The 26,332-nt window shown below is 39.5% G+C and overlaps 1 protein-coding gene across 4 annotated transcripts; it reads right to left on the reverse strand.

Annotated features, from left to right (window-relative positions):
• Nucleotides 1–2,193: 2,193 nt before the first annotated feature.
• On the reverse strand, nt 2,194–26,132 carry LOC120545360 (AP2-associated protein kinase 1-like). 4 transcript variants are annotated; one of them, XM_039779594.1, is made up of 21 exons: nt 25,091–26,131; nt 23,743–23,861; nt 22,392–22,500; nt 22,049–22,191; nt 20,880–21,001; nt 20,468–20,549; nt 19,917–20,049; nt 19,655–19,758; nt 19,258–19,340; nt 18,934–19,094; nt 18,388–18,509; nt 17,216–17,692; nt 16,740–16,885; nt 16,429–16,625; nt 16,252–16,341; nt 11,952–12,047; nt 11,624–11,731; nt 11,178–11,348; nt 9,858–9,965; nt 4,937–4,958; nt 4,105–4,264 (listed from the first exon to the last, which is right to left on the reverse strand). In XM_039779594.1, exons 1-21 carry the CDS (start codon nt 25,251–25,253, stop codon nt 4,240–4,242), a joined length of 2,781 nt encoding a protein of 926 aa, XP_039635528.1. In that variant the 5' UTR covers nt 25,254–26,131; the 3' UTR covers nt 4,105–4,239. The 4 variants fall into 4 exon arrangements, with proteins under 4 accessions (XP_039635526.1, XP_039635528.1, XP_039635529.1 ...); XM_039779595.1 differs by having other exon boundaries at nt 4,169–4,264; nt 4,937–4,954; XM_039779592.1 differs by lacking the exon at nt 4,937–4,958 and having other exon boundaries at nt 2,194–4,264; nt 25,091–26,132.
• Between the last annotated feature and the right edge of the window lie 200 nt (nt 26,133–26,332).

Below are 26,332 nucleotides of genomic sequence, written 5' to 3' on the forward strand. Positions count from 1 at the left end.
GATTCAAGGCAGACAATAAAATCAAAATCCAACTATGATGCCATGGAGAACTGGAAGAAGTATTTACACAGCTTAACACGTGACCAAGTCCATCTGCAAGCAGTGAAATGACAACATATAGTTATGCCTTCCTGTTGAAGAGAATGGATAACATGAGCATAAAGACGGGGCAAGTTAAGCTCTTGGGGGCTAGTATTTTTTTTTTATTTGTAATATTTTTTTTTCCTGTTTCCAGCTTTGTGTTAGCAGTTTGTCTATTTTACTGTCTGTCATGTTGAACATATAACACAATATTTAATTCTCTCATTTCTAAAAGGACAACAATGCAAAGCATTCTCAATATACTGTATGAATGATCAAATCAACCTTCCTTCTTGATCTTCCTTGACTATTTTTTAGATCCACTAACCCCTCTAAGTTCTGTGTTTTAGTGCCATCTATGACATCAGAAAATAACCCCATATCACATAATTATGTTTAACTTTAAGGAGGAAAATATTAGCAGTGGGCTCATCTTGGCCAGTGGCAGTCTACCTTGGCTGTTCAAACAATGGCAATAACTTACACACAGCCCTGAACTAATTAACAGGAAACCCTCAGACTTATCTATTTCCATTTACGTATACAAATCCTGACATGTTTACTCACGACCTGGCTCTCACTCCTCTTTTTCCATGTGCTCTTCATCTCTTACTTGTTCTAAGATCACATGACATTTGACACATTGTTGAATAAAAACAAGCAGCTCATCTTTCACACAAGCTCAACTTACCCTTTTCTTCCTTAAGTACATAGCCCATTCGGGGGCTCAGTCTGACATGAAAATTAGCCGTCAAATAGACACCTGTGTTTATAGTGTATTCTTTACCATTTTATCTCTGTGTTTTGTTCAACCTGTATAATATGGTATGAATAAAATGAAGATAAACCAAAAACCTTCCTGGAAAGACTATACCTTTTGGTTTCCTGTGTCAGATTCAAAGACAAGGCTGCGACAGTAGCATGTGCAGCATCAACATCCTGCTGCATCTAAGATACGGAGGAACTCAGACTCATCCTCATAAACTAAACCTCAGCAAGTCTATAACAGACACAGAAGAGACATGACACAACATCTGAGCCACTTCAAGGACCCTTCAGTGCTGTAGTGGTTGTCTTCTTAAAAGTAGGAATCGACCGATACTGTTTTTTCAAGGCAGACACCAATTATTATTAGTTAATGAAACTGATAACTGATATTTGGAACAGATGTGCATTTACAGTGAAAATGAAAATCTTTCAGTCAAAATTAAGAATTTGGAATGTTACAAACAAGACTTTGTTTAAATGCTTTAAGCAAATATTTAATAAATTAGAAACTTTCAACATAATACACAGTAAAAGATAGTGTTGTGGGTGGGACATTACGTCAGACTCAGTGGTGAGTGAAACCAAAGCAGAGGGACAGATAGAGCTGTAGCGGAGCTAAAGTAGTCCACTTTTTAATTAATAAACTTTATAAAGGTCCAATGTGTAGGAATTTAGCGTTGAGATAATATAATCGCAATCAACTCTCTCGCACAACGCAGTTCAAAGTACGTATTACATCTATGGTAGCCTTCACGCTTCAAAAAGCCGGTCTCTTGCTCTTTTCAATATCCTTTTTCTGGGTGAAGAAGAAGACTCCTGTTCCTGAAATTTGGATTTTGAATACGTATGGTTCACGTTTCCTTCTTCAAACTTGCCGGGGCCGGGAAGCTACGATACCCATTAGCAGCACCTGTGAGTTTATCATGTGACAGCGGAAATGCGAAAGACGGAGCAGTATGTCCTGTATGTCCCTTACCGGCTAACGTATTTCAAGATGGCGCATGAATATGGAGAGTCTACCCCAGTTCGTGCGAGTGCAAAGGAATACTTGGAATTGATGGTGGGGGTAAATATTCAGGAAAAAGGACAAGTTTGTGAACAGGCAACACAGATTTTGATAATGATCAACTAAACATGTTACACACTGGACCTTTAACGGTTATCAGGCAAATAAAACGCTGATACAGATAATCTGCAAACTGGCAAAAAATGGCCCGATAATCGGCCAGGGCCGATAATCCGTCTATCCCTACTTAAAAGCAGTTAAAATTTTAACAGGCATGAAAGCCTGGATCCCCTAATACGATACAAGTTAGCAATGAGGCACTAGTAGAAAGATCAGGATACTATTATGTTTACAAAACTTTAATAAAATACAGTTTAAAGACAACTTTTCCTAATGTCCAGCATTACTAGCCTACTAATATAGAAACATAGCCTACAAATACTGTTAGCATGGCAAGGCAGCACGGTTTTAAAAACAATGGTGACAGTGACAAAGTATAAAGCAAAATTAGAAGCGTTATTTGAAATGACATCACTTACTAAAAAAGTTGACTCGGTAGAGATGATGTTTTTTGAGAATCTCTTCTGACCGGTCACTTTTTGCTCTAAGACATCAGTGAATTTGAACCACAGAAATGATATGTTTAATTTCAAATACCAAGACCAGAGACAAACCAGCAGGGTCAAAATCCTTTCAACAGAACTATAAAAAGGTCCATTAGCAATGGTGCAGCCTGTGAACAATTATTAAGCAGTAAAGCAGTTAAATTGACTTCCAAATCTTAACATCATACTGGTTCCAGTACAGCTTTCTAGTGACCATCCATTTGGGATTTTGCATAACTCACCTATCTTTCCTTAAAATCTTTATACAAAGTTTACAGAGTTTTCACTCTGTTAATATGAAATTAATACTTGCATGAACATTTTTTATCATTCAACTGTGTGAAACATCTTTCACACCATTACATTTAATTTCCAATGGTTTCTTTGGCTTGCAGCAGAAGGTTTGGTATCTTTTGCAGCACTTCTTGCAGGCCAGCAACCATTTTGAAAAAAATAATACGACTGGTATTAAAGGCACAATCCGTATTGTAAATGTAAAGAAAAGGGTAAACAACTAGAAAAAATCTACAATCAGTGCCAAATTGATTGACATGTTTTTAATACAAAGACTAAAACTGAAAACAGCTACATTATCTCTAAGATATTGTTTTCTGATGCTGTTAAATATAACCGCATCAGAATATCAAACCAGTAATGTTTGTAAAGGTCTGAGTAAAACATACCTATATTTTTATGACCATCGGGAAATAGATGCTTTTCATTCATTACTCAAATGAAATGGTTATTTATATGGTTAAAAACTGAGATTGGGTCTCTAACAAAAACCTTTTTGATATCCTAAATTGAGTCCAGGACCAATCCTTCAAGTTCATCTTAAAAACGTCTTAGTCCAAGTTCACATAAAGTGCTGAAATAATGCACTGCTGTGCTCAGACTGAAAGCAAATACCAATACTGAGGTAGAACATTAAGTTTAAACAAGTACATAATTGGTAAAAAGGATAATTTACTTGTTTTAATGCTGCAGTAATAATGACAAGGGTAAACCTACATTAGAAATGGGGGTAATACTGCAACTGAACTCTACTTTGGCTCCTTCTTAAGTTACAGAAAAAAAACACTGACTTGGCATATTTTAAGAGATGAATTATATGATCAAGGTTTCCCCTGAGAGCATCTCGGCTGAAAAGGCGCAGCAGTGAACGGGTCATCCAGAGGTCTTCCCCCGATGGTCCAGGAATGCAGAGGCCCCACAGCTACCGAACCCACGGCGGCCTGCTGACCGATCCTGGAGACGACCCGGTGCACCGTCACTGGCTGCTGGAGCAGAGGCGCTTCCAAGTGCAGAGGAAGGGCCCGAATACCAAGAACCGGAGGACCGAGAGGAGAGGATACTGGCACCAGGTGACACTGTTTGCTGGTTTGAATCTGCTGTGTACCAGACTTAAATATGCGAGTGTTAGTAGGAACAACTTGGGTGGTTTCCTGCCTCTTTCCAAACGGTGCCTGCAGGAAAACATCAGACGTCTCAACAGGTGAATGAGACACAGAAAAGGAGGAGCTGCTGAATGCCATCTTGCTTTCTTTCCCTGGCGTTTTAAAAGGGGCCAGCTGGAAGACGTCAGAGGTCACTGGGCTGTTTGGGGACTGGAACTGGGATACTTGGTTGACAGGTACGAAAGGCAGGCTGGTGGAAGTAGCTGGTATAGTATGGCGCTGTACACTCCTCTCATCTGACGGCAATGTGTGTTTATTATGGACACATGCAGCAGTCTTCCGCTGGATCCGGGGCCTTTGATCCTCTTCAGCTCGCAGTACATCACTGTTGAGCTCCCTCTGCAGGTCTGTATGTGGAAAAAATGGGATAGAGGTCAGATATGAAGATGCTGATCTCTGAATCTCTTATATAAAATGTTATATTTGGCTATCTATATACATGTTCTTGTGCAAATTTAGGGTTTTGATCAGCTAAAGACAAATTTCCACTCACACTTCCACTGGACAATAAGGTTGTATTCTCCTATATATTTATCTGGACAATCGTTCTCAAGTGGATCAAAACACGATAACATAAATGGTTAGGATGCGTGATCTGAAAAATAGCCCAAATTTGACTGGTTTTTGAGACCAATAAGAGAGAGAGTTCCAATAAGAATATATTGGTCGATAGAGATATATACATACACACACACACACACACACACACACACACACACACACACACACACACACACACACACACACACACACACACACACACACACACACACACACACACACACACACACACACACACACACTTTTAAACTTTTAAATTTGGTTAGTCGAGAGTCATGACTAAGATATGTACTGAGTAGGACATTTTACAGTTGAAAAGTAAACTTGTCGTTGTTGCAGTTGTATTCCTGACTCTTGACTCTACTTCATTTAGGAAAGTAAAAAATGATAGCCATAGTCACAAAAATGTAAAAAAATAAATAATGGATTGACATTTGAATGGGGCATGAAGGTCTTACCTGAGTAGAATTAACCTGCTATCTGAGCAGAATAAGAATTTGATTAGTGCATTACACAGTTAAATCTATCCTACTAGATTATGCTACAAATAAACAAAAAATTTACTAGATCATTTAAGCCCTCACTAATCTCACCCAAAGTACTTTATGCAAAAATCTTTGCATGCAAGTCTGATGAGAAACAATTAAAGGATAACTCCATCGATTTAGCATTGCACTCCTTTAACACCGTCAGACTTACGATGGACAGTTTAGAAATAAAAGGATACAAATTGATGCAGCAGAACCAGACATATTGTCTTCTTCATTGTTACACCTGGGGCCTACATTGCCCACAATGCAACTTGACTGCCGACAGTTGGGTCGGAGATTTGGGTGTATTATGCTAGTAGCGGCTAATGACACCATGCAGCTCCCTCTGAAGACACAAAAGGATTTAAAGTTTTTCACATACAGTAGTACTCCCCAAGACCTGTGTCTAAAGCAAAGTTGTTTAAAATGTGGAATATACTGATAAATGCTGAAATTGTTTGTTTTACTGACAAAACTTTTTGTCATTTTGAGTTACAATACATCAACCAATATTCTGGACAACAAAGAAAACCTTACAATCAATACTCAACAAGGTGACATTCACATTTGTATTTTATTTGCCATCCCTTAATAATTCTTTAATTATCTCACAAAAATAGAAGGAGCACACGATATCACAGCTCTGACGCAGGTTTGGGCCATAAAGACAAGAGGAGTCTTGAAACACTCAGTAGTATCAGATAATTGACAGCTTTAATTTTTGGCAAAACAACAGAGAAAATGAGGGGCTTCTGTTTCAAATCAAGGACTAATCTCACTACCTGCTTGGCTTTACCGATTACAACAGCACGCTGGCGGCTACAGGGAGAAAGCTCGGGAGTTGCATAGGTTCAAACAGTAACTGCAAAATACTGAGTTGTTCAGAGGAAGGATCATAAAGACGATGATAAAAACAACATAAGCCTTCAGTTGCACATGCAGTACCAACAGTAAATACACCTAGAAGACTGTTGCTTTAAAACCAGCCACTCATTTAAAGTTTTCAAAAATGTATTTCAAAAATAAAATGATTTAATTAAAATTAGGAGATCTACTCAAAATACTCTCAATCTTGGGGGTTAATGAAGGAAATGAATGGACAGAAACAAAGATGTTGTAGCCTTTTATCATTTAAGAACATGTGAATCAGTCACTGTGCTCCATGCTTTTGGCAGCACTATTCTCAGATTCTGAACTTTAGGATTCAGTTCTGAGGATTGATTTATTTTATACTGCTAGCTTGACTTTGATCATTCAGAAGGTAACTACATTGTATTTGATATTGCACGCATGCAAGTAGAATATATCTAACTAGCTTGTAAAAATCTATTATGATTTGTGCACTTTGCCAGCATTAAACCATAATATGACATGTTTAGCATTCAATATTCTTGTTATGCTTCAATATACAAATAACACAGAAAACTATAAATCCTGATTTTTTCTCTTAAATCTCGGAATTACTTTGCCGCCTTCAGAAGGGACTATTTTAAGTAGATCTCACAAAATAATCACTTTCTAACATGCCAAAATGGAAAAAAAAACAAAAACTTCCCAGTGTAATCATGCACAGGAAGCTGATTTTGCTAATATTGCTGATTTGGAGCAGATTTTTTCAAACCCTGAACAGCTGACTTAATGCTGAGTGTTATATCTCCACCGGCAGATTTAACCTTAACACTTCACAGAGCCCCTCACACATTAACCCTTGAGACTAATTATCTTAACTGTAACATGGACATCCAGAGGACAGTGAGACTGGGGAGCAGTAAGCCAATCAAATCAAACTCTCAGATGTAGCTCTGACTTCCTGAGAGAACTTGGGGGGGGGAGGGGGGGGGGGGGTAAGCTGTGCTTTCAGAAGAGATTTTAATGACATCGTTACCGTCGCCATATTTGCAGCAAACAACAACAACACAAGTAGGCTACTGGAAAACACATCCAACAATTCTGACTCCACACACACATACATACTTATCATTAACACTGTATACAAACACACATGAACATAACATTCAACAACACTGCCATGCTTTTTTTGATATGAATTTTGTGATCACTAAAGCCTGTAATGCAAAACAAAGCTTTACAAAGCACAATTTTTCAGAAAGATTCTAGTTTAGCGATGAAATAAAACGGGACTAATATTCAAGAGGTTAAGCTCCCACTTTTCAGAAAACTGTCAACTGTTTTGAATAAAAATATAATCCATCAGTCCGTGTAAACAAACATAACACAGGCTCACTTTCTTTTCACAAAGGTAGAGGAGGTTAATAAGACTCATCTCCAGGTTGAACAAAGACTAGGATTATCATCTATACAATAATGTACTGACAATAACTGAGTATCTTTAACCAAGAAAAAAAACCGTTCTCAACACACAGTTCCACAAAGAGGAATGAAATATTTATATAGAGTATTCTTCAATATTATTCAGTGATTATGGTGTCAGAATCATAGATATTGTTTATTATAGACTACTATTTATTTATTACATTCATTCTCTAACACTCTATTCATATTAACATTTATTAACAGGAAAACAATGTCATTTGAGTCATATATCTAACACACACACACACACATACATATATATACATATATATATATATATATATGTGTGTGTGTGTATATATATATATATATATATATATATATATATATATATATATATATATATATATATATATATATATATATATATATATATATATATATATATATATATATATATATATATATATATGTGTATGTATATATATATATATATATATATATATATATATATATATATATATATATATATATATATATATATATATATATATATATATATATATATATATATATATATATATATATATATATATATATATGGATATATATATATATATGATATATATATATATATATGGATATATGAGCTTTTACAGGTAAAGCAATATGTTTTCCACAAGTAAAGCTTTATGACAATGACTTACTATATACACAGGAAGAATAACCAATTCTATGGTCTGGATAAGAGCCTGCAGGGGCTGCAGATATCTATTTACATAAATTAGGAATGAACAAATGACAGGAATGTTGGAAGGATTGCACAATGTGGAATGAATGTTTGTGTTGATATTTGAACAAAAAGTGCAAGTGAGTGAAAATCATTTTTAAATGCCATATTACGGTTTCTGTTAGTGCCCAAGAATGACCTGAATCGTCATGAATTGTCTCTCTCTAGATAAAAGCTACAATACTTCTACTATTTCCTATTACTGATTATTCAAATTATTGTCATGATTTCATGCATTTCCTATCGATATGGCACACTGCTATTACAACTGTTACATGACCCTGATTTGTCATTTCATTCCAAAACCACCTATTGTTTGCCTCGAGGATAAAATAATAGCAAATGAGAACGTTTTCTTCGTTTGAAAAGTACATTTTGTCTGTTGGTCATCATTTATTTTGTTTTGTAGTTATTATATTTAGAGTTTAGCTGATACATTTTCTCCACCAGTCAGCAGTTATTTCACAGATTATTTTATGGCACTTTTATGGCTGGTCGCAATAACTTGTATTACAGTTAATAATAAGGTTATGGCATTTTTCAGTCTAATCTATAGCAGCTTTAAATTGTTATAGATATTCCATCCAACAGCCATAACAGGTAGGTAGGAGGTAACATTTATGCTACTGTGCAAATTCGGCTACATGTCTAAGTTTCCCTTTTACAGAAGAAATAAACTGACCTCATTTAAACAAATGGTCATTTCACTTTTCCATGGTTTTTACTTAAAATGTGCAAATAAATCTGGGGAGGAGAATTTAAAAGAAGGCAAAAAACGACAATTTCACTTGTGCACAAGAATAACTACAACCACTTATAACTATGCCTATTGTACATTACAACAATGATCTTCTATTGTTTGCTATTAGACATAATGCAATATTGCTCAAACAAACTGGATAGCAATAATATATCCTGATTGACAGAAAGATGCAATGGTTAGTCTTTAGAAACTAAGGATGATGTTAGTGTACTGGCCACTCTTTAAACCAGTGGAAGATACATGATGTGTAGGGACTATAACCGAGAGAAAATGTGAGTGAGAGGGTGAGAGATGAGAGGTGAAGAGAAGCCAGATAATGCAATTGATACAGCAGAGAAGGCAGGTGTGAAGAAGCACTAAAAGGCGAAGGACGTTTCTACTGTAGGAACTAAAATGGAGATGACAGCAGGGGGAGGGGGTTGCAGGAAGTTAGCCATGACACAGTGTTGATTGCCGTTATGCTATGCCAATCTATAATCCAGTGTTACAGCATCTACGGGGGGGGGGGCCGCCTACAAGTCGATGAGCTGATCCACCAGCAGTATGGAGCGGGCCAAGCTGGGCAGGCTGGATTCAGAGCCGCCACTGTTACTGCGCGAGTGGCCTCCTGAAACTGGCCGGAGAGACAAGGGGGGAAGGCGGAAGGCGAGACGAATACAGGCAAACGGGGGGAAGAGAGAGAGAGAGAGAGAGAGAGAGAGAGAGAGAGAGAGAGAGAGAGCAAGCAGGAGCAGGAGTCACAACAAGCAAAGGCAGCAGTCAAGGAGGGGGAGAGAAGTCGAGAAAGAGAGAGAAAGAAAAAGAGGACAGAATTTACCTCTACTTGTTTTAAAACATTCTGAGGATGTAAAAATAGTGCAGGCACCAGATCCTGTTATCTGTAGGTTTGACTATTTCATTAATTATTTAGCAAATCAGCATGCAACTGAAGGAAAGCCAATAAACAGCCAATCGCTGTGTCTTTAATCCTAAAGACCACATTATCCCACCTGTGCTTCTTGGTAGAGAAAGTAAAGACTTACCTTGGGAGTTCTTCCGGCCTGTGACGGGAATCGGATCAAACTCATCCTCGGTCCCTGCCTCTGTAGTGACCTGCTGGGGCTCAAAGTCTGAGATCAGGAGAGACGAGTCTGCGGACGATAAAAGAAAGGTGGGCTGTTAATGGAAAAGTGAAAAAGAAAAAGGGGGGAAAAAAAAGGTGAAAAAAAAAAAAAAAAAAAAAAAAAAAAAAAAAAATAAAAAAAAAAAAAAAAAAAAAAAAAAAAAAAAAAAAGAAAAAAAAAAAAAAAAAAAAAAAAAAAAAAAAAAAAAAAAAAAAAAAAAAAAAAAAAAAAAAAAAAAAAAAAAAAAAAAAAAAAAAAAAAAAAAGAAAAATGGTGCACATAGTCAGGCTGTGATTCAGTGTTGGCACGGTCAACAGCGGTCAAATGCCTTCGTTCACCAACCAACAACCAAACCACAGCTGTTGAGCTCTCAATTTGGGACACACAATGTGGTTTTACAGATTATTCCATTTAAAAAGAAGCACTTAGCTACTTAAAAAAACAAAACAAAAATGTATTAATGTGAAACCGATAACATTTAAGCAAGACCATCAATCTAGTGTACACAGGAACACCATTAGAGTGAATAGATAAAGTTTTGAATTTATTTACTTGCCTTTAATGTTGAAACTTTATGAAGTTATGACATAACAGTCTGTCAAGATGAATTTGCTAAGATGATGGAAATGCTTCTGCTGACACCCAGTGGTTGAAAACTTCAGCTTGCTGCACAAAATGTCAGTAATGTTACATTGCACTCTGACAACAGCACAAGAAGTTGGTAAGTTGATGTAGTTTATGAAAGCTCCGAGTTGTTTTTTTCTGCCCTCTAGTGTTGACAATAGCTTAAAGTCCAACTGACATTAAATAGCATTTTTTTTTGCCCATCACAGATCTGAAAATCACACGCCCTGTGTTCTCCTTTGAGAAAATAATCAGAAACCAAAAGGGAGACATTATTATATATTTTTTTATCTCATGATGGCGCCCCCTATCTTTACATCAATTTGTCGGAATACTGTTCGGTAGTCGTCTACGTAGATGGAGAACTTGCTTCCATCCAGCAATCAAATCTTTGCATAAAGCACCGTTCGGTCACTGCCACACTGAGGCAGACAGCAGCCGGCTACACAACACAAGAGTTTGAACAACAACCCACGTTAGCTTTCCTCCTAAACTCCTTCTTATCCAGCTCATGAACATGAACACACGTCTTGTCCTGCTTCTTACTATTTAGTACTACTGCTGACAACAGGTGTTCCGTACCAGAGTACGGGGTCTTTAGATCTTACAGCTCACCTGCTATAGGCTGTGCAGAGTCCCCAGACAACAGACTGAAATCATCCATAGCAGAAGCAGCGGAGGTGGGAGCAGAAGAGACGGAGGAGGTGGCGCTGCTCGCAGGCGGAGGGGCGGACAGACCAGAGATCAGAGAGCAGCCCAGGAGAGAGTCATCTGCGGTGAGAGCGTCTGGGCCAGGTCAGGAGAAGCCAAAGGTATAAAGAAAAGAGGGTAAAGTTTAGTTATGGTTAGTAGAAGTAGAAAGAGGACAAGGACACATGGCTCTGAGATCTACAGTGATTCTAAGAGACATGCACCAACCCTCTGACTTATGCTACTTCTACTAGTTACAAAGCTGTACTATTTGAAGACCTTTTAGCTCTAGAATATATGCCAGCTGTAAACACCACACACACACACACACACACACACACACACACACACACAAACACACAAACACACACCTTTTGCAGACTCTCTCACTGATCCACCGAAGGGATCAGACAATGACAAGAGGTCGGGTAGCATGAGTGAAGATGTGTCTGGAGATTTCAGTCCTTCAATCAGCTTCTCTGAAGGCCAATGAAGAATTAGGAGATGATAAAGGAGACGTGGTTAAGCAAAGTGCAATAACAATATCAGCTGTTGCAAAAAATGTAAGTCACAAAGTACTGTCGATACAGTAAGCAGACAGATGACTACAGACACTATAAATTTGACCACAGCTAAGAAAAAGACCATACAAAAGGTGTATGTGTGTTCATTGGATCCACGGGGAGAGATATTATTTACCTGGTGTATCGGACAGTTCAAGGATACCGAAAGAATCTGGGACAACCAGCAGTGAGGCTCCTGAATCCACATCAAGAATGGTTGATGATCTTTCAACTAGGTAACAGAAGCAGTGTATACAGCAAAGATTTATTATACATTACAAAGCCAAAACAATTTGCCTAAAAATGCATTATGCGAGGGAGCTGATTTTTTTCAGTTTGTGTGTTTCAATACAAATTGTTCAAACTTGGCTGTATTAAGTATTTACTATTTAGGGCGATTACGACGGTTTATACCGAGTCAAGTGTGTATTTATCTGTGGTTATTAAAAAGTGACTATGGGTGCATGGAATCAAGTTTTCAAATAATGACATGTCTACATAAACACAGCAATTCCTGAGTGCATTTTACTTTCTCTAACAGACCAAATCAAACTTTATGAGCTCTTGAATGTTTTTAGAATGTGAGAGACTCTAAGCAACAGTGCTACCTAATACCATAGGTAATACGTACTTAGGTAGCAAATCAATCCTTAAACTTTTCTTTCTTGTTAAAGGGACTGCATAAAAGAAATTAGTGGCTACATTGACTGAGTACAATACCGTCAGAACTCTTAACAACATTTCTTTTATTCTGACCAAACCCCTTATTTTATTTATGTGATGCACATCGGCAGCTTTCGAAAGCTTCTTAAAGCAATCAGATTAATGGATCAGGTGCATTACCAGGTTTACATAACCTTCAGACTGATACAGTACAAAGCCTTATCTGGCATCAGTACAGCAGTGAGGTATTGAAGTGGGGAAACAACTTCACAAGATATCTTTACTGTGTTGAACGAGGGTTCAGTTGAAAACCCCAAATCAGCTAAAACTATATTACTGCTTAGAAGTATATTAACCCAAAAACAGCTACAAACTTATATTACTGTTATAAAAAGTATCGGTATGCATTGTACTATAAATGGATCATGGTTTTGACTGTGTGTTTTCAAATGAAAGAGTGTAGGAGACTGCTGCAGATAAAGGGGAAGTTCATGCAAGGGTCACTGATCATGTAGCTTGTGTAACGTATAGAGATGGAACATGTTCATATGTGAAGTTTTCTGTTCGTGCCTACCGACTTTTGGCTCGTATCTGCATTAGCATATTCCTCTATGTGCCTTCTGACTTTTGTCTACGTGCCTTTTGGCTTGTATCTGTATTAGCTTATGTTACCCTGCATGGGCATAAAGATTGGTGAAACAAGCCTTGCTGAATCTGGGGGAATGAACCAAACAATGTACATAAATAAGGGAGTTTTGCCGGCAGATTTTTCTTGTGTGGTTAGGGCACCTTGCTCTTCGGACGCGAGGGTTTTAGTACTTCAGCATTTAGAGAAATTACTCACTGAATCTACTACACTACTGGTCAAAAGTTTTATAACACCCCAATTTTTGTAGTTTTTTATTGAAATTTTAGCAGTTCAAGTCCAATGAATAGCTTGAAATTGTACAAAAGGTAAGTGGTGAACTGCCTGAGGTTAAAAAAAAAAAGTAAGGTTACCCAAAACTGAAAAATAATGTACATTTCAGTATTTTACAAAAAGGCCTTTTTCGGGGAACAAGAAATGGGTAAACAACGTAAAGCTGTTCTGCAGCAATGCAGGTTGATCAAGCTTTGAAAGCTGGTGCTACCAATTCCCACAGGTGTTCCAACTTGTCTGGATTACTTACAACCCCCTCTGTTTGTATACAAGTATTGTTGGAACGCACTGTAGTACCGTACCCTCATGAGCATTATTTGAACAGTATTGTACTGCAGAAAGTAGTGTGTTGCTATAAAAATGGTGGGAAAAAGGCAATTAACAATGGAAGAGAGACAGACCATCATAACACTTAAGAATGTTGGTCTTTCCTACAGAGAAATTGCAAAGAAAGTCAAGGTGTCAGTGAGTACAGTATTCTTCACCATCAAAAGGCACTTAGAAACTGGGGGAAACTCTGACAGGAAGAGGTCTGGCAGACCCAAAGCCACAACAGAATCAGAAGACAAGTTTCTGAGAGTCAACAGCTTGGGTGATAGGGGGCTCACAGGACAACAGCTTCAAGCACAGCTTAATAGTGGTCGTAAGCAACTGACTGGTGCTGAGAGAGTGCTAAGGCACATTGTATTTCATTGCTGTGGTACTTCGTACCAATATGCATATGACAATAAACTTGAACTTGATCAGTTTCAACTGTAAAGAGAAGACTTCTAGCTGCAGGTTTGATAGGTCGAGTTGCAGCAAGAAAGCAATTGCTAAGACGTCAGAATAAGAAAAAGAGGCATTCCTTGGCCAAGAAACATCGTCAATGGACTACTGAAGACTGGAAGAAGGTGCTATGGACTGATGAATCAAAATTTGAAATCTTCGGTTCATCACACAGGATTTTTGTACGCCATCGAGTTGGCGAAAGGATGGTTCCTCAGTGTGTGACATCAACTGTCAAACATGGAGGAGGAAGCATGATGGTCTGTGGCTGTTTTGCTGGATCCACGGTCGGTGATTTGTACAGAGTGAAAGGCACCTTGAACCAAAACGGCTACCACAGCATTTTGCAGCACCATACAGTACCCTATGGTATGCGCCTAGTTGGTCAGGGTTTCATCCTACAGCAAGATAATGACCCAAAACATAAGTCCAAGCTATGCCAGAACTACCTTAGTAAAAAAGAACAAGATGGTAAGCTTAAAAACATGGAGTGGCCAGCACAGTCACCAGACTTAAACCCCATTGAGCTGGTTTGGGATGAACTGGACAGAAAAGTGAAAGCAAAGCAACCTACAAGTGCCACACATTTATGGGAACTTCTGCAACAGAGTTGGGAAGAACTTTCTGAAGAATATTTGATTTCCATATTTGAAAGAATGCCACGAGTGTGTTCATCTGTTATATCTGCCAAAGGGGGCTACTTTGAGGAGTCCAAAATTTAGAATACATTTTGGTTTATAAATTGATTCCATTTCTTTTTTAACTTAAATTGTTCATTTGTTCTATTCTTTCATTTCAGAGTACAATAAGACATTGAACTGCATGAATTTCAATAAAAACCTGGAAAAATTGGGGTGTTCTAAAACTTTTGACCAGTAGTGTAGGTTCAGGACTTTGTTCATTTTCATTTTTATTCAACTTAGCTTATTTGTTTTTTGTTTTCTCTGCTTCATATAAAATAAAAATACCTGAGCTCGTGTTGAGCTAAGGAACCAAAAAACCCGTGAATTTTTGTGCATTTTTTTGGAAGACTCTTTTTTCCCTCCACCCTGCCGTACGTATTTGGGGACAGCTCAGACCCTTCTTTAACCGCCCGTGGCGAGTTGCAGCCTGGCGGGGGCCGATCTTGGCAGTCAGACCTCCTGTTATCTCTCAGCGGAGTGCATTTCCCTACCCGCTCGGCCGGTCAGAGCCCCCGAGCGCTTGGCCTCTCTCGACGCGGCGACCAAGGAAGGCTAGCGGGCGTCCTTTGGAAGGAAGGGACCTTCGGTGATCCTGAGAGGAGCGGCCTTGAACCGTGAGTACTTAAGAAAAATCATTTGGTTATAAAGATCCCCTCGGGCAGTGCTTTTCATACATAGGGGGTTAAGAGCCCGCTAGTTGGGGACATCTAGAGTGGTAATCAGAGCCTCTTGCCTCGTCTCCGGGTTCCCTGACCTGGGCGAGGGCCCTTTAATACGGGCTTGTGTGTCTCTCTAATAAACAAAAAAGCAGGGAAGTATCTGAAATAACTCCTTTTAATACAGAAACATCCGCTCCGCTGACAGTAACTGGTGTTGCTGTACGGCAGAAGAGGGCATAGTAGATGCGGGGGTTATCGAGGGGAAGGCATGAAGGGAGTTGGCTTTTGATGAAAAAGTGATATGAAGCCTCGGTAACTGTCACATCGCTCTTCAACTGTAAATCTCACACGGAGCTACATTGCTAAAGAAATGCTCTCGGTTGACAGGCATGATGTCCGGTTGACATTTAACCACTTGAACCAAGCGTGCAATTGCTGTGGGGGGACAGGAGAGTCATGTCCCCCACCCAATATATGAAATATGGAAATGTATTTTTCACAAGATTAAATTTAATCTTGTTTGACAAGATTAAAAACATTACATTAGAAAAAAAATGTAGCTGTCTGACATACAGCATTTGCTTTTTATGAGAAATCTTAAAATGTGTTATGTTGGTCTGAACTATGTTTGTAGGGACAGTCCGAGATTGTGACGGTGTGGCTAAAGGGTCTGTGAAGTTGGGAATGGGTCCAAGTCCATGCAGAAGAAAGACACAGACACTGTAGACTGTCTAAAGGACATACCAGTATCTTGGGATGTATAATCCATAGTTAAGGCCTGCAGGCCTGGTATCAACTCCACAGAAGATGATGACTTCATTTCTGAGGGCAGTTCTGGAAAAAGGAAAGTTCCAGTTATTCAGGGTTTACAACATATGAATACAAATATACATCAAAACATAGTAGTACTAAAAGTAATACCAGTAGGCTTTTTGTCCTCAGTTTTGAATTCATCTGCAGTGAGGTTGGAAAAGTTGTCATCGTCAAATGGGTTCCATGCTAGCTGTGTGGGGGTGATGGTGGCATCAACAGTGGGTCCAGCTTTGTTTTGGTCCTGGCCTGCATCACCAACACCAAGCTGAATAAGCTGGGCAGTGCTTGCTTGAGATGGAAGTGATCTACGGTAAAAAAAAAAAATATATATATATATATATATATATATTATAAATAAAACAAACCGGGGAAGACTTTGGACTATTCTTCAGGTTTACTCAAGTGCATGTGACGCTTACTGTTTGAGGGCAGCGTCTCCATTAGCTCCTTGTGGCTGCTGTAAGGAGTCACTCACTGGAACTCCAGCAACGCTGCTCGCTGTGGCGTCACTTGGCGTGCGTTGGTGGCCTCGTTCTTCAATTGTCTTTGGAGAAGCAGGTGTAGTCTGATCAAAAGGGGCATGGAGTGAAAGCAAAACGCAGAAGATCATTTATTTGAGGCAAAAAGTCTCAGACCAAAGAAACAGAAAATGAGTAAAATGACAGATTCAAACGTAAAAAACGGTATAGTAAATATTTTTACAATATTTAGATTTTTTTTCCTTTCTCAAAGTCACACCTAGGAAAAAATGGAAACAATTGATGGCTAGATGGATGAAGAGAACACTAGGCCATGCCACTAAAAGATTACAGACAAATAAAAGAAGATGAAGTAATTAATTCTGACATCTACAGTGATGATGATGTTCAGAAGCTGGATGGTGAGCAGAACTTACCGTAACTGCTGCTTTTTGGCTGATCTCAGTGGAGGCGGGCTGAGCCTGGGCAGCTGATGGCTGAGTTATCTGCTGCTGCTGAGATACAGGCGGCTGACCAGAGACCGGTTTGCTTGGTGAAGGATGAGCTGCAGGCTGCTGAGGCGCTGGCTGCTGAGCCGCTGGCTGCTGAGCCGCTGGCTGCTGAGGCGCTGGCTGCTGAGGCGCTGGCTGCTGAGCCGCTGGCTGCTGAGCCACTGGCTGCTGAGGTGCTGGCTGCTGAGCCTGCTTGCGTCGAGCTGGGCGTTGAGGTGGGGCCGGGCTCGATGGAGTCTGAGCTGCCTGCTGGGAGGTGCCGCTGGCCACAGAGGGAGGTGTGGTCTGTTGCTGAACTATTGGCTGTGCTTGGGGTTGGACATCAGCCTTGGTCACTGCTGATACGACTGCAGCTGCTGCTGTTGTAGTTTCTGCTCCTGTAGCTGCGGCTGGCTGCACCGGCTATCACACAGAAATATATGACCAAATCTGTTACGTCTGCAAACTACCTCAAGTAAGTAAGTAAGTAAAATGTATTTATACAGCGCTCTTCACAGATTCAAATCACAAAGTGCTCTACATAAAACATACAATATGATACATATGATACAAAACACAGTGCACAATTAAAATCATAAAGTAATACATAAAAACATTAATAAAAATAAAGTGCGGACAGGTCAACGGTCGCCTGTTTAAAAAAGTAGGTCTAACTTAGTGCTCCAAGTTCCACAAGCAACTGTGAATTTATATTTGTGTTGGGCTGATACGTATGGTTATTCGGTATGTGGTTTATTTTTCAATGAATGTATTCATGATTTAGTCCATAATATACCTCACAATTTCCCAGAGCCTAAAGTTATGTTTTGAAATAGCTTGTTTTGTCTGACCAACAGTCCAAAACCTTTAACCGGATAAAAGGACAACAATTATCAAAACCTTTCAGTTTAATTTTCTGTCAATCTACTAATGGATTAATCAACATCACTAATGTGAAGACATATGAAGGTACAGACAACAGCCAAACATGCATTATACTTTCCTGAAGGTGTTTGATTCTACCATTTTCCTTTTTCGCACGTTGTCGTACGTTTTAGGGTTTGTATTAATTTTCACCTGTAAAAAGCTGTCTGTTCAGTGTAATTTGCTGCATGTACCTGCTTCTGTGGAGCCACAGCCTGGCTTGAATTGTTTTGTGACTGGATGAGTGGCAGAACTGAAGTCTGTGCCTTCTGGGACTGCAGAGCTACAGCGGGCTGAGAGAGGTTTAAGCTGACTCCTTTAGGATGTTAAAAAGAGCACAGACTACAAATTACTCAACAGCATGGACACATTTTTAATCTAAATACTTGTACAGTTGCGCAACAATGTCAAAATCAAGCAACATAAACAGGTTAATCAGAGCAGGGGGATCATAAAATATATTGATAAAATACATCAAAGTGATTTGTAACAGGTACACTAACTGATATCAACTGAAGCAGAATTTCAGAGTGTGGAGAAAACCATTTCATAATCACTATGGGTCTGTGATTAGATTGCTTTCATTTGCATGAGTCTTAACCTGCATTCCGGTTGAGAATTGTGTTATTCAATGTGTGCACAAAGGATTAGAGGGATTCCTGTCTTTATGCACATCCTTATTCAAAAGCTTGGTTTCTTTTTGCTAGAACAGGAGAATAAGGACCGAGTGCTATACGTACCAACAGGCTGTGCTGCACCACCAGGGAGATTAGGCCGCTTGCGAGGGGTGAGAGCAGCAGGCTGGATGGGTAGGATGCCAGCCGCAGGCTGGGTATGTGCTGCTTTGGGCCTCTGGCGAGGGGTAATAGAGGTTTCAGTGGTGGGAATTGGATCCGTCAGTCTGGCAACAAAGGGAGCATGTTGGCCTTCTTGTTAATCATGGGAAATAGTCTTAACAGAATTATGTAATGCGTATCAAAATACTGACTGTACCTAATTACTTCCACAAAATGCCGTGTTACTACAGCTTTAATGGTGATACAATGTAAGCAGGTCATGCTTGCCTGGATTTAGCCTGGCTCTTCTTTGCTGCTGCAGCCTCACTCGCTTTGATTGGCTCAGGAAGTTTAGAAGGAATTGGAGAATTCTGGATTATGGAAAGAAAATGCTAAATCTTTAAAGAAATGTTAAGCAGTATTAATGACAATGGTACAGACAACATTTGACAATTAAAATGTCCTGATTGTTGCAGTTGGCAGTAATAGTGAAGAAAACCATCAGTGCTAACAAGTATTCTCTACGGTTTGCAACTGATGAATTAGTGCAGATTTTCCTCCCACAATGTGACAAGTGGTTGGTCAGGCAGACAGCTCCTAGCAGATTCCACTAAATACAACGAGGAAATCAATTCCTGATGAGAGAAAGCCAAGCATATTTCATTTGGTGCAGAGAGAGACTGACCTTCACATTCTGAACAGGGCAGGTCCGCTGAGCTAGTTTAAAAGCAAAATGGGACACCTGGTAAATATCTGGTCTTTTGTCTGGGTCTGGCTCCAGCATGTACCCTGAAAAACCACAAAGAAACAAGAGAGTGCGACTCAAAAAGTGGAGAGTTACAAAAGTCAGTAAGTAGATATTCCCACTTTAACCACAGATGCATGCCTTTGTGAGAACTGAATTTGATGTTGTTAAAATCATTAATTAATGTTTAAGAAGGACTAACGAATGAGGCAGTGAAGATCATAAGAGTAGCGGGAGTTGTCTGGAATGGTGAAACTGCCATCACAGATGGCCACCTGGCTTTCACCAAAGGGCAGAGTGAAGAAGCACACTTTGTACAGCAAACAGCCCAGCGCCTGGAGAAGACAACCGCATGCATGCCCCGTCACACCAAACACAAACAAAGACAGCAGATGAGGAGAAGAGAGGATTAAAAGTATATCAATAATAAACAGTAAGATACACAACAAATACCTTTTTCTCTCTACCAGCTGGTATAACGCTAAAACTATGTTTTCAGTGAGCAACTTTTATTAGTCATGGGCCATTATGTCAAACTTGGGTTCTACAGTAAAACATACAGTAACCATAAATAATAGGTGTTAGTTCCACAAAGTATACCATGATCAATAGCTTGATCATGTTTTACGTCAACGGAGGCTATGGTGTTTAGTTTTACAAGATATTTATACAGTATGATATACACAGTATGTGTTACTGCTCTATGAGCACTTCTGCACCCCAGGTTTGAAAATCACAGTTCTCCTCACTAACCCAAATATCTGCTTTTGTGGTGATAATCTTGTTATTGTAGAGGTTCACCATCTCAGGGGCACGATATGATAAAGTGGTGTACCTAAAAGAAAGCAGGAATAAATTAGTAAGAATAAAAAAAGGAAAAAAAAGAAGAGAACTACCAGTCTTTGCTAAGGAAAGTGGTGATTTTATCCATTACAAATTACATTTTGCCTCAAGCAAAACTTGTTTTGCACACACGTCAAAATAATAATGGTGCTGTAAAAAACCCTGCAGTCCATTTGAGTATGAGGTGAAAAATTCAATTAGTCTATAAAATAACAACAAAGCTGCTCATGAAGGAAAAACTGCTGACAGTTTCTGTGCAGCCATACCTAAAAGGAGTGCTAATGACTGAAAGCGGCACATGCAGACAAAAAGAGGCACAAACTTTTTGATCTCTTCCTCCACAGTGGCCACTCCTTCAGTCTGTGGGCTCTGGAACTTGTTAGTGGCGCTGCCAAAGTCACACAGCACATAATGACCCTTGTCATGCAGGAGGATGTTCTCCACCTATAGATATACAAGAGAATAACACACACACACACACACACAACACACACACACACACACACACACACACACACACACACACACACACACACACACACACACACACACACACACACACACACACACACACACACACACACACACACACACACGTTATACTTAAAAGGACCCTGTTAGGAGGCGGTGCAGTACTTGACCCATTATGCCAAATCAAACACCAGAGCTTGATATAATGATGAATACAACAATTAACGTAAGGCCACCTTTACATTAGGACATGCAAATGTAAGTCTAGTATTAATTATCTTCTGCAGTTGACTGTGCTCTGCAGAAATGGAAAGGTATTTGAAGTATTTTGACATCTGATAATCGTGTCTCCTATTAGAGCTAGGCCTGCACGATTCGGGGAAAAATATGAATCAAAATTTTTTTGCTTAGAATTGATATCACGATTCTCTGCCACGATTTTTTTCTCACGTAGTGTAAGGTTTATTGCATACAGGAACCATGAAAAAAACAAAAACAAATTGGCATTACCAAACAGATTTTTTTTTTGCCACCTATAGCACATTGCACATCACCACAAGCTTGTAAACATAGAGGCTTCAATGAATAAAGAAAATACATACACAAAGTACATACTGGCCATTTAAGTACAGTAGGCTACCAGAAATAGTGATATATAAACACATTGAACTAAATATGGCCCTGATACAGGCTCTAGCTGAACTCCTTGAATATATCTTTACATAATTAAAACATGTCAATGGCAAATGCTTTCAATAAATTAATTGGAGAAAACTAAGTCATTTAAAAATTAAAGGGGTGAATTGAGATCGCGATTTAATAACGATTTATCGTGCAGGCCTAATTAGAGCTATCCATAATTAAACAGAGCTTCAACTCACACAAACATATCAATCATGATTCTTCAAACACATAGTATGGTGATCCACAGCAGGTGTTAACACAGAATGGGCTGACTGTCCTATCCTGCACACTGCAGAGCAGAGCATTACACAGAAGACAAATGGCAACATGTGTCACCTTAAGGTCTCTGTGGATGATGGGTGTCTTTCGCTGGTGCAGGCGAGAAACAGCATCACATGTGTCACAGAAGATCTGCAGCACCTCAGCCTCAGTGAAGCCAGTCTGCAGCCTCTGATTCATCAAATTGACCACCTGCCCCCCTGCAAAACAATATCCAATTATACAGCGGCACAAACCGGGAAAATAACCTCACCTCATATCATTGAACATCAACTTGTGTGTGTTAGTCTTTTAAAACTGATATTGTTTTTTTATTCTGAAACTGCTACCCAAACTCAAAATCTTTCAGTAATGGAAGCATGTGGCTGCAGCCACAACGCATTTCCTGTTCAGCACTCACCCTTGCAGTAGTCCATTAGTATGAGAACCTCCCATACATCCCTTGATCCCATAGCCGTAATACTGGAGTCCAGATAACCAACAATATTCTTGTGACCGACAAGGTCCTTCTGCAATAACACAAACACACATTCAAGAGCATTAAAAAAAACAAACACTGTTCATAACGTTTACCAAAAAGCACAACTTCTGCTAAGCTGCTGCATAGAGTGCATGTACAACATGACCGGTGGAGTGAATGGCAGTATTTCAAAATGACTTGATTCTCTGCTTTGAATTCATCATTCAGAAAAGATGCCACAGAAGTGACAAAATTATGTGAAACACAATAAAACGATGGAAGAGGAAAGAAATATTTCCATATTTTGTTGCAAAGAGGTAGATAAGAAGTTTAATGCCACAAGCCTTTTAATTCAATCTGGTCAGTGTTTTGTGGTGCAGTGTGAGGCCATCACCTACAGAGGGCGCAGCAATGGAGAGCTGAAATCAGGAACCTATTAGGTAATAAAAACATGTCGAGTACTGTGGCTGAGGTGAAGCACTGTCTGCCGATGAGAGTGTGTGTGTGTGTGTGTGTGTGTGTGTGTGTGTGTGTGTGTGTGTGTGTGTGTGTGTGTGTGTGTGTGTGTGTGTGTGTGTGTGTGTTTAAGAGCTAGTAAATGAGACAGAGACTGAGAGCTAAAGAAAACATATTTGATGAGGAAGAATCACACCAGACATCATCTTTAAACCAAATGTGAGGGTCCGTTAGTGCTAGGATCTAAGAATTTACTGTATGTAATTCTGTTGACTGTTTATACAATCAGCCATTTCTTTTGTAAATTAACCATTGATTACTTCCTTCCTTCCTGATTGGTCCTTCGGACAGACGAGAACAAATCCTGTGCGTGCACACAATGACCGTAGGAGTCCAGCTACAATTTTTTTTTTCAAAACTAGGAAATAAAAATCTCATCACTCTCTTCATGAACTAGATGGTCCTTAAGAATTGGTGTTCATACGAATAACCCATGCAACTCATTCAACAATACATATCAGGAGGAGAGCAGAACATGCAAGACAATACTATGAAAACAAAAACAAAGCTCCCCAAGAACCAGATGAATAAAAACAGTACGGTCATCCAAACAACCCTGCTGCAGGCTGTATGTGTACCGAACTCGGCACTTGTTCTTAGTCATTCTTGACAAAATAGAGAATACTTGCATGTGTGGATTTCTTGGAAGCTTTCAGACACAATTTGAGTTTCACTTTGTTTTGTGGTTGCCTTCATATGTGGTTTCAACTCCCATAGAAAAATCACATAATTTCAGTGGGAGATCAAGTAGAATTATTTAATCTCAGCCACTCACCATTATTTGAATCTCGCATTTGCACACCTGCAGATCATGCTCATTGTTGACGTACATCCTCTTCAGGGCGCAACGCACCCCTTGATTTGTTCGCACGAGGAACACAATTGCAAAGCCACCTTCAGGATTGAGAAAGGGATCAAATAAAACAGTCAGTCACCAAAACCTAGGTGCATGCTACAAGATTATTACCAGATTTCCCTACAAACAATACAACATGTATAACTCTTGAAATTCAAGCATCACACCATTCAGGTTTTCCAGATTTTGGAAATGTAGCTGACCTGTTAAGTTTTACACCCAATTACTTCCACAACTGTTGCAATCTGTGTCTATGTAGCCTTACATTAATATGAACGACTAGGACCAAATGGTGCAGCCTTATAGCGTTATGTATTAGTCATGTCATAGCTGCAGGCTTTACGTAGAGGCCCACATTGAGGCCTAACCATCTGGTATAGCTCAGACCACAAATTCACTTTGCCGAGTTCAGTTGTAACAGAGTCATCAATTTCAGGCAGACAATGCAGCTTATACTGCATCCTCAACTTGACATGAGTGAAATGGCATTGTATGGCACTGTAACACTATAAATCTGCAAGAGATACCTATGATCATGGGTTCAGGTTAAGGGTTTGCATCGATACTAACGATACTGTAAGGGAGACGTAAAAGCACAACCTATGGTCAAGAAGATTAGTAGCTTATGGTCAATCAAAAGTCAAAATAGAGTTAACGAATGTATGAGTTTGACAATAGTCATTAAGAGTCTTTTACCAGAAGCAACTACATCACTGCAATATTCTCTCATTTAATCTTCATACTGTACTTGCATTAGCATGTATGCAGTCTGTGCAAACACTACCAGGTACAGTTGGCTCACATTATGTTCAAATTTTTACGGTTTACTTTTTAAAATACTACAAATAGAAATATAAGAATAACAAAACAAAAAAAATGTATTCCCGTTTAAATTGATTTGTTTTGGTCAAGTACAGGCCTCTACTTCAGCATCAGTAATTTGGGGCTGATGCCAAACAGTCCTAGCACCGGTATCTAAGAAATCCAACAATCATGTGTGATCTACAGCTTGTACTGTACCAACAACCCTTCATTTATTCAGCAGTAGGCCACTTTTTTGCATTTATGTATCAAAGATACAGAAATGTAAAGCTGCATCATTCCTGTGGGGATGGCATGAAGTTACATCCCTGCTCTGTCATGTGATTCATGCATTTGGCTTGCAGGATACACATCATACTCTCGTTTCATCAACATGCATCAAAATATAAAGGTGTGGGGCCAAACAAATAAATGGCATCATTCGGCCTGTGCAAACCCCTCTCACCTTCAGCAATTATCTCCTCAACAGTGACCTGGTGCCGCCCGACAGTGAAAGCTCTGCCAATGAAATTACCGCCTGCATGACTGGACCCAGAGCTGCTACCTCCTCCTCCAGACCCAGGCCCAGAGCTCACCAACTCCCGACGAGAATCAAAGAACTTCCTCATGTTGTCGAAATGACAGGAGTATTTGCGGCTTGAATCACAGAAACACAGATGAAGTGCTTGTTTCCTGTGCACTGAATGATTGCACTGATAGATAATGCAGGTCAGATTGTAAACCGAACGAATCCGACGCTTCAAGCAAGTCTATTTGTAGCCTCAAAACATGCAGTGCTGCCTTTGTCACTTATGATGTTGAGACAACCCAGATTTTTGGTGGCAAATTTCCCATTTGCTTGCCAACACAAGCCAGTTGGTGATAGAGCGGCTGCGACTAGCTGTTATGTAAGTGAATTACACCACCCAGGAGGCTAAGCATCTCCGGAGAAAGTATTTATTTAGCTATCCATCCAGCTGTTCATGGTCGGTTGCTGCTGATGATAACATTAGGTCCTTCTCCATCTCGTCCAGACATTACCAAGCTAGCTGAGTGCTAGCTACTTACGCGCTATGACATTTCGTGTAAGGTTATCCAGGTTATCCTCTGAAGATAATGTCTTCGAGTGCGACGTATCCGACGTGTAACTTGTGTGATAGCGTTTGCCGAAACAATATTTCCATCCTCAGTCAAGTGAAGCAACCGTTAGATGGCACATAGCTGCCCGCCTAGCTATTTAATTGCTTCCATTTACATTAAAACTGTGATTTTTGTAAGCTAACGCATTAGCGCGATGAAGCCTTTTATCAACACAAACAAACGCATAATCGACAAGAAACTAAAGCCTCCGTCTGTTGCAACTGTTGCTGCATATGAGAAACCACAGAATTTGACATCTACCAAAACATTAGGCAGAGGTTTCAACCCAGCAGCCTAATCTCTGCAACCACAGCAATCTTTGGCTGCCAGCGATATCGCAACATCCTAGCTGTTGCTGTTGACGCGCGGACGGAATTGTGGGTATTGTAGTTCAGAGCGCAGCTGCAGCATCTCCTCCCTCCCCCATGCGTATGTGGTCACATGTCGCGTTCAAGGCATATCGCTCAGCCCGTATATAGGCCTACGATAAAGTATGTACAGTGGGGAGAACAAGTATTTGGTACACATACAGTAATTCATTTGCATTTTATTGCTTGACAGAAGTAGC

This window comes from Perca fluviatilis, chromosome 17, assembly GCF_010015445.1.
Source record: "Perca fluviatilis chromosome 17, GENO_Pfluv_1.0, whole genome shotgun sequence".
Taxonomy (NCBI): Eukaryota; Metazoa; Chordata; class Actinopteri; order Perciformes; family Percidae; genus Perca; species Perca fluviatilis.

What these genes read in the sequence shown, in the direction of transcription:
- LOC120545360 (XM_039779592.1), bottom strand. Translation starts at nt 25,253, where the DNA reads ATGAGGAAGTTCTTTGATTCTCGTCGGGAGTTGGTGAGCTCTGGGCCT. An exon ending in TGGTGCAGCACAGCCTGTTG is followed by an intron (nt 18,510 to 18,933) that starts GTACGTATAGCA and finishes AACATCCTAAAG; the next exon opens with GAGTCAGCTTAAACCTCTCT. An exon ending in GGAGACGCTGCCCTCAAACA is followed by an intron (nt 16,626 to 16,739) that starts GTAAGCGTCACA and finishes TTTTTACCGTAG; the next exon opens with ATCACTTCCATCTCAAGCAA.